The 9036-nt window shown below is 38.7% G+C and overlaps 1 protein-coding gene across 1 annotated transcript in view; it reads right to left on the bottom strand.

Moving 5' to 3' along the window:
* Positions 1-1130: 1130 nt before the first annotated feature.
* Positions 1131-9036, bottom strand: part of LOC108571412 (piezo-type mechanosensitive ion channel component) — a 27166-nt gene continuing 19260 nt past the window's right edge. Inside the window, exons 22-39 of the mRNA XM_017933441.1 lie at positions 8737-8913; positions 7186-7485; positions 6490-6566; positions 6018-6092; positions 5680-5760; positions 4989-5265; positions 4745-4908; positions 4523-4669; positions 4286-4450; positions 4059-4206; positions 3766-3980; positions 3525-3683; positions 3312-3438; positions 2842-3248; positions 2383-2678; positions 2058-2307; positions 1757-1984; positions 1131-1670 (exon numbers count right to left, since the gene is read on the bottom strand). Coding sequence (XP_017788930.1) covers positions 1556-1670; positions 1757-1984; positions 2058-2307; positions 2383-2678; positions 2842-3248; positions 3312-3438; positions 3525-3683; positions 3766-3980; positions 4059-4206; positions 4286-4450; positions 4523-4669; positions 4745-4908; positions 4989-5265; positions 5680-5760; positions 6018-6092; positions 6490-6566; positions 7186-7485; positions 8737-8913 — 3408 coding nt within the window. The 3' untranslated portion in view covers positions 1131-1555. The remainder of the gene's footprint in view (positions 1671-1756; positions 1985-2057; positions 2308-2382; positions 2679-2841; positions 3249-3311; positions 3439-3524; positions 3684-3765; positions 3981-4058; positions 4207-4285; positions 4451-4522; positions 4670-4744; positions 4909-4988; positions 5266-5679; positions 5761-6017; positions 6093-6489; positions 6567-7185; positions 7486-8736; positions 8914-9036) is intronic.

Genomic DNA, 9036 nt, shown 5'->3' with positions numbered 1-9036 from the left:
GCTTACTAAGTCTCGGTTTAATGTAAACAACTGATGGTTATAAGGACACGAGACACTGCACATATTTCAGCTACGAGATATTTTTCAAACTGTTGTGTATTCTGAACGAATAGTGATATAATACGTGCGTTGAAATTAAACAAGACTATATATTTACGAGTATATTTTGAAAATTGTAAAAGAATTATAAAATGTTTATTTTGTTGTTCGAGAGAATCTTAGCTTACTTTAGCAAATAACTACTGTAATATTTTTGTTACGCGTTGATTTGTGATCGAGATACTATATTTAAGAGTGAAAGACATTGTACGAGCTGGTCCTACGAGAAAATAAGCCTAATAAATATAGTTAACTTACTGTGGTTTCTATTCTTCCTGTAAAAAGTAGAGTCCAGAAACGAAGAATAAAATCACACGATGTTGTCCGTTTGAAACAATTTATATTCGAAGATACTCTTAAAAGGCATATCAAGGCGACATGATACAATATTCCGACGATAAACGACATCGCACAGTGTGTATATTTACAAACGATGATATTTGTCATGACGTCAAAAATTTTGTTAAATACATTTATTATTATATAAAACGCGCTGAAGGCTTTGGCAAAAACGGCCAGATTAATTATTCATGAGTGACATCTGAATGAATTGACGATTAGAAAAACGTATAAAAGGGAACGAAAGATCGATTGCTATCGGCAGTTTCGAAGGTCTTTTTTTTTTCTTCTTTTTTTTTTTAATTCGTTAGGAGTAGAGGGTATTCTTATCTATAAAGATGCGACCATAAATACGTCATGCTAGAAATGTACTTACTTCGTTAGATTTTAGGCGTGATTTCTAATAAATTAGAAGTAAAAAGAAAGCACTATCTTGCATACGGTACGACAAAACTTATTCGTAAAACGCTTAATCGTATAAAGCACTTGTCTCAAAATCGTGTTACTGACGCTTTATAATCACAATATCCTTCATACTGTTAACGTATGAATAACTATATAAGCGACTTCCTTATCGATAAATATTAAAGTAAAAATCACGTAAAACGTTACTTAAAAATTACGATCAAGAAATAAATAATTCTACCCAAATGATGTATTCTTGAATTCCTTGAAATAATTTTCGGCTCTTTTTCCTCTCTCTCTCTCTCTCTCTCTCTCGATAATTTCTCCATTACTCCGATTCATAATCTTTCTTCGCCTTCGCTTTAACTCGTTCGTATGTACATCTCTCTTTATAATATACATATTCGAAGATAGGAACAATCTCTTCGTTTAATCAATTCTCTAACAACAAACACGGTGGTAATAAATTCCTGAGTTTCTTAAAGTTTTCGAACCATTCTTCGCGAACTATTGTCTCCGTTATTCAAGATTTCTGATAATATCTTCCTAAAAGGTTTCACTCTCCTTAAATAACAAATCTCCTCCTCTCCCTTTGTAAGTCTTTGACTCAACGGAAATACTTGGCCGAAGGATAACTTAGCTCTAGAATTCCTCAAAATTGCACAACATCTCCGATAATATTGTTCATCTGTAACATTTGATTTTTCTTCTTTTATTCACGACGAGAAGCATCTCGAGATTCTCCTCTCTGCACAGCAGTGTCCTCCTCAGCTTCATCCTGATCTTCATTGTCTGTCCTCTCTCCTTCTTCCGGAGGCCTTGTCCACCTGCGAAAGAAACACGATTCACATCTAATATTTCCTTCCTGAAACACAATCGCGATGACCTAACGATGATTTCACGCAATAGTAACCTGATCAACGTCTCCGGCGATCTGTAGAGGAATATCAATTTCGCGAACAAGTCTTCTTCGAGACACAATTCCCCGCTTTCACGGACCAGATAGATATCCAGACATAATCGAAGAATCCGGTCCACGTAGGGCAGATCGTCGAACATAATTTTTGGCGCCATATCGCTCACTATCTTCCTCATCATTTGGCTGATAACTATGACCGCAGTGGTGTACAATCCTAGTATTCTACATAGACAGAAAGCTCGATGAGATTCCATTTCTTCTTGAAGATCGAATTGCAGGATTTTCAAACACTCACCCAAATCCACTGATGAAGCTCAATCCTTCCGGGAACGTTTTATCGTTGAACAAGAACATCATGATGTACTTGCAATCGTTTTGGGGCACTCTGCTTAGTAATTGATCGTACAAACTGTCGTTGCAGACTTCCCTAACGACCCACCATTTCTGGCGAGCACAGCAGTCTGCATCCGTAGACAAGTGGAGGCTGATGTTTCTGTAGAGATGATCGTCATTTTCTTCCACTTCCTCGTCGTCGAGCCATCTCGCTGTAAATTCAGAAAATTCGTTCGCTGATTCTATTTTCACGTAGAAGTAAATCTCTTTTTCTTCGTCCAACTTACGCATTCGCATTAATTGTGGAACGACGTCGGTGTTTCGACCAGTCACTTTTAGAAACTTCGGGAAAGCGTGTTTCAACGTTATGGTACCATTGTGCGCGGTGGATTCATCGCTGGATAACATATTAGCCAGCGTTCTTCTTACAGGATTAAATTCCTCGTTCACAAATGGCTGCAGTTTTATGTCTCGAACTTTTGTGGTTATTCCACTGGCGTCTTTCGCGTCTGTCTTTCGAGACACCGTCCATTCCACGTGAACCACCACTGTGGTGCTGTTATCCTCCAGTTCTGCTATCAGTCTGTATTAAGTAAAATTAGAAACAATAACGATCCAGAGTAAAATTGTGTACCTTTTCTTCTAAAAATCTTTTTTTTTCAATTTTTCAAAAGTTTCTTTTCAATTGTTGAACGGTGAAGTGATTTACGGATCACCCTATACTAATTACGAGGGTAAAATAATACCTGTCCAAGTCTGGCGGTGATATACTCCACAATTTCCGCGAGAATCCGCTCAATCTCACGGCAGCGACGTCCGAATTTATGTAATTCTCCAAGAAAGTGACAGCAGGTCTGTCTCTCGTGTACAAATGCGTGAACCTCTCGAAATCGCTTTGGGTATACTCAATGATAGAACTGCTTTGCGCCGACATAGAGTAGATAGGTTCGTAAGGACCGATTCTAATCTTCATTGAAACGTCATACGGTAAATTGGAGACACCAACTGTGCCACCAAGCGCGAACAACAGCAAGGGGAACCATATTAATCCAATCATGAAGAATAGAGCACCACCGCCGACCAAGTATTTGCTCATCTGTTGCTTCTTCACGCCCCGTGGTTGAGGGAAATCTGCTTCTACGCCTCGCATACACTGCAGTTGAAATTTATTAGTAATTTAAACCTACAACTGTATTGTGTATATTGGATAATGAACCTTTATTTGATAAATATTCGCGAATATGTCTTCCATCTTGAACCAGTCCATTATAGTCATTGAAGTGTCCGTCCAGATCCAATCCATTACTGCTCTTAACTCGAACAAGAAGGGAACTAACATGAATCTGTGGTAAAACGAAGATCAAATTGTTGTTCAATACGAATTATCAGGGGAATTTGTCGAAGTCTGATGGACGGATAAAATTCTAACCCTTTGAATAACACGTAATTGACAATGCTGTACTTCTTGCAGAGGAAATTGCCAAGTATTCGCGTTGGATAGCCTTGACGTAATTGATAGGCCGCTAACAGCAGATAGAAACACTTGACCATGTACCACATTTGCGGTGGAAGCCTCTCGTTGAATTGTCTAACATTTTTACGAACAATGCCGAGTAAAAAGTGTGTGAAAAAGTTTGATAAATTTGTGTATTCTTAAAAATTGACTGTACCGTTCAGTGACACTTGGCAAAATGAAGAACATCCATATGTGAACACCGAATATTAGGCAATAGTGGAAGATTAATTTGCCCACGATCGATTTCTTCAGGAACAAGGCTCTGTCGATGACTATCAATGCGAATTGCAGTAATAACATCAGTAAAAATGGCATTGGAACTCGATTTTCTTGCAAATAGGCCGTAACACCGCCGTCACCCTGTTGAGTCTGAGCAATTCAACAAAATTACACCTCGTTTCGCGAAGAAATAATAGGAAATTATTGGAAAAACGTTGGATCATTCACCCCAAATGCGGAGAATCCAAAAATGAGCAACAGGAAATTGAAGAAATCACAGAGGAACATGTAGGCATATACGTTCGTCTTTTCTTTGCCAGTTGTACTAAGAATTTTTTCGAAAAATTGTTTCATTGGTTCTGCGTACTTGTTTACACTGAAAATATATTGTAATCTTTAAATAATCGTTAAAAAGTAATCCTGTGAAATAATAACGTTGAACGAAGCACACTCACGTCATATTCATCGCTTTATTAAACTCTTCGTTCAAAGGGTGAATTTCTTCCCCTTGAACAGCGACTAATTTCTCGTGTTCATCGATCGACTGCACATTCTCACCCTCGCCTGTTGCATTCAGGTTTAAAATTCTTCCTTTCGGTGTTCTTACACGAGAATCATCTCTGTACAATAAAATATCCATGCCAATAAAATGAATTTAAAAGTACGTTAAATAATTTAGAAAATTTATCTACCCTGCTTCGTTCTGTCGGGACACCGATTCACCTTGGCCCTTATCCTCAGGTGGAGACCTCGATGGAACTATAGTTAAATTCGAAGGAATAATTTTCCTCGGTTTCAGGGATGGGGATGTCCATTGCCCTAATGACTTGAGCATAAATCTAGAAATAAAATCTCCGTTGAATTTCTGCAACGAATAAACGACAAAAAGAAGAATCTTTTCTGTGTCAATTTACCTATGGAAAAATACCATAAGGAGCAATAACAAATCCCACAGGGCGTAATTATGTTTACGTTCGACTCCCATAATTCTGGGCGTGAACAAAGGATTATTTGGCGCAGCATCTCGATTCCAGGGCAATACTTCCAATTGGAAGATACATTTCACTATCACAATTGCCTAAATAAATTCGATACTGTTCGTGTAATTAATGGTTTTCTAAAAGAAATAATTAATCGATTTAAAAAATGACATCATACCTCGGTGTACGCGATCAACGTTACCCAGAACGTTTTCGAGGGACGTGGAATGGTTAACGAGCCCCAACAGAATACCATGAGGGGCAGAGGAGTGGACAGGACGGATGCATTTTTAATTTGATGAAGAAACACCATGAAATAACAGAGCAGACAGGAGTGAGCCAACACACCGAACCAAATAGACGCCAATAATTGTATTATCGGTAGTTGATCGACTTCAGACAGTTCACCGCCTTCGTCGTCGTGTTGGACGGGTGAGATTTCAGAGAAAAGTGAGCTACATGCATAAAAATTAATATCAATATCACAGAAAAAATGGATAGTATTTCGATTAAACGATTCCACATAAATTCGTAGAAGAAAGAACACGGTATACTTTCTTCTACGAGACATAGAAAATATCGAAAGCACATAGAAAGCTAGACCTGTGAAATGTAACGTAAACAAATTCATCTGACAATCTTCTTTCTGTAAGCGTAAAAAATTCGTACGTTTGTCCAATGGAAAAGAATACTTCACCTTTACAGCAGTGCATGATACAGAGCGTATAGAGACAGAGAGATAGCGAGAGAAGGAGGGAAGGTGTAATCGACATGCTGCTTGCAAAGACCAAGCATGCAAAAGTGTGGATATATATTCGACGATCGAGTGAAAGCTAATTAAAATCGATTTCACGAAAGTCTCTCGATACCTGGAGGAGGACATGTCCAATCCTCGCTCCAAACTCGGTGCCAGAATTCGGATGTGCGGGACCGTCAGCGAGCTGCTTTTCCTATTAAAAAGGTAACACTCCTCTCGGTTCTACATTTGCTTCGGAACAACGTTTCAACGTTTGGATAGATTTCAGAGAAGAATGAAAATAAGAGAGCGAATTGTATTCACTCGATGAAAATAGAATTTGTCTATTAGTATCGAAGAATTATGCGATGGATGATGAACGAATACCATGAAGACAATTTTTTCTTGGCATTATTTGACAGTAAGTATTCACCGAAAAGAAGAGAGAAAGCATCTTCTACGAGATCTTACCTCTGTTCCGGTGTTCGTGGTTGACTAGGTCCCTCACCAGCATCGTAAGGTTCCTCGGTATTTCCATTAGCCGATCTGTCAGAGCGAGCACATTTACTACTCTAGCATCTACCATAATGCCTGGCCTAAATAGCGGGGTCAAGTATAAACTACTCTCCTTCACGATTGGGCGTATCAAATCTTTCTAACAAGGAGAGAAGCAAGTACTTAGGGTCAAGCATACTTCTACTGAAGCTCTAAAAAAAAAGTGTCGATATATACGGATTTACTATCGAGAAATTTAGCGACACCTCGAAAAGAGATTTTTAAGTTCCTTCAGAGAGAGAGAGAGAGAGAGAGAAAAAGGGATCCTACCCTCACTTTGCAATTATGATATCTGTACAGTGAAGCGTCTACCAACAGATGTTCGAAGAAACTAGAAAGGCAAGGATGTTCGTTTAATTACAATCTCGTTTACTCTTCGAATTCTTACCCTTTCTTCAGCAGTGGAATCGGCTGCCACATTTGATTGATACCCAGTCGCATTCCCATTCGAAAATCTGGTTTCTCCTGAGAGTAGAATCACGGAGTAATTAATTTACAGGATTAGGTACATGTGTTAACCCTTTGACTACGAAACGCGTATATACACACGCTCTCACAGATTTATCGATGTATACGAATATGTAAATATACGTCTTCCACGTTTCATTTTTCTTACTGTAACACCTTACTGTAGGAACCCAGGAAAAATTTTGAGGGACTCAAGGAGAATCGAACTCGTGAGAGACCTGGGGCTCTTTAAAACCGAGGCTTTACACACTACGACAAGATCTCCCTCTCTATTTTTCCTATTTGGGTACGGAGACCCTGACACCTTATTGCAGGAACCCAGGAAAAATTTTGAGGGACTCAAGGAGAATCGAACTCGTGAGAGACCTCAGTTTGGCAAAGTCGAGCCTTTGCACACTACGCTAAGATCTCCCTCTCTATTTTTCCCGGTCGGTTTCCTATTTGAGTATGAAGGCCCCAATACCATTGTACATTATTTAATTTTTCTATTTTGGTCAATAACCATAACGATGTGTGACAGAAATGCGAATATCGCGCCTTCTATTGTATATTGATGGTTCTGTGCGAGAGTTCTCCGCAGTCAAAGGGTTAATTCTCCCAGAATTTTTCCAAATACCTTCAGCAACTTCTTCTCTTTCGTCAGAACCTTGCGAATGTATCTGTAGTCGCGGGAGAATCTGTTCAAATATTTGGTCATCGATGTCAGGGTACTGTTGATCATCACCACGAGGAATTTGAAATACGTAGACACCGATACATTCTCGTCTTCTTCATCTTCCTTCTCCTTCTCCACCCGTTTGTCTTCTTCGCCGTACTCGTCGTCCGATGGTACAGGCGTTTTCTCTGGTTCAGCTATCGACGCGTCTTTCTCTTCAGTTTCTATGTCAGCTGACGTTATGCTTGTTTTATCACCGCCCTGATTCAAACGACAAATTATCCTTCTTATTATTACCCAATCTCATCTACGGACAATTTTCTATACGCGGAATTTGAAGAAGATTTCTATTAGATTTTTCTAGATTGTTAGTAATTTGAAATTATCTCTGAATTCTTCGTAGCGAGCAGTTTTGTCAGGTTCAAATTCCGCGTACGCGGCTGATGGACACTGAATATTATTGTTATAATATTAAAAGCGTGAGTATACGGTGCTACAATCGCTGTAAACGTAATGAGAAAACAAATTAAGCGAAGTATCGAGCGGCAGATTATGTACACCAACGACGAGGAGCCTCCTTCGACTACAACATTGAAAAGGAATGACACAAAAAACGTAAAAAGAAAAAAGAACAATCTGCATGAATTGTTACGCCACCGCTTCCTTCGTATTTTTTTGTTTGTTTTTTTTTTAATTTTGTACAAAGCTGTAAGATGCGAAAAGATAAAAAAAGAGGAATTAACTGTCGAAGCGCTGTAATAACTAGCGAGTAATAGGTACATATACATATTCGAGATATATCGCTATTATTCATGGTACTGCTGTGTTGTAGTTGTTGTTTCGTGACCCGTTACTGTGTTAAAAATTTTGTTAAAGAAACGTGTGTGAGTCTTGCTTTAGCTGGCTATTAAAAAAGATATACTTCCAAGAATAAATACATTGGTGGGAGGTTCGAGTGTGTTTCAAGTTCGACGTAGCGATGAGATACAACTAAAGAAAAATGAAAAAAAAAAAAACAAACGAACAGAAAAGAAGAAACAACAAAAAGTACGTGAAAGAAAGAAGAATATACGTGACAAGAGATAACGAACGATACAAAAAAATAAAAAAAGACATACAACGAAAGCTAAGGAGGAGAGAGTTTACTGACAGATAATAAAACTACCAAGAAGGAGGACGTTGGATAATCGAGAAAACGTATTAAAAACAATGGATAAACAACGTGAAATTATACAGAGGGAGAGAGAGAGAGAAAGAGGTAGAGAGGAAAAATAGAAGAATTAAATGGAGAAATGAGAAGAATACGACGAGACGCTGAGATAATGGAGGAAAAGAGCGTAAATGTAGAGGAACCAGTAGACGATAATAGAAAAAAATGAAAAATATTACTTAAGAATGAACGAGGAGAGAGAGAGAGAGAGAGAAAAAAAATAAAAGAAGAGAGAAATGGTGGGCAAGGTGAGAAAAAGAGAGCCTGTAGCAGTGACATGCAGCCTTTTAAGGGGGTCTCACATCGGTGGCCACTGCAGTGTCGATCTCGGAACGTGCACTGAGATACGACATTGACGATTTCTTCCTTGTTAAAGGCACACTCCGACGACGTAGTCTCAGCGCGTCCTTTTCTGTCCCTCCGTACATGGCGACGTGCGTCGCGATCTCAATGTCTGTCTTAATCAGGGTGTTCATCAACTGTAAGTTTAGAGTCATATCTTTCCATGCGATACCAAATTTCCTTCTGTATTTTTTTTTTTTGTTTTTTTATTTTGTTCTACTCGGTGTACAGTTGTCTGCTGTCTGATGACTCCTTGATGG

The sequence above is a fragment of the Habropoda laboriosa genome, unplaced genomic scaffold, assembly GCF_001263275.1.
Source record: "Habropoda laboriosa isolate 0110345459 unplaced genomic scaffold, ASM126327v1 scaffold57, whole genome shotgun sequence".
NCBI lineage: Eukaryota > Metazoa > Arthropoda > Insecta > Hymenoptera > Apidae > Habropoda > Habropoda laboriosa.
This window is presented reverse-complemented; position numbering and strand designations above follow the sequence as displayed.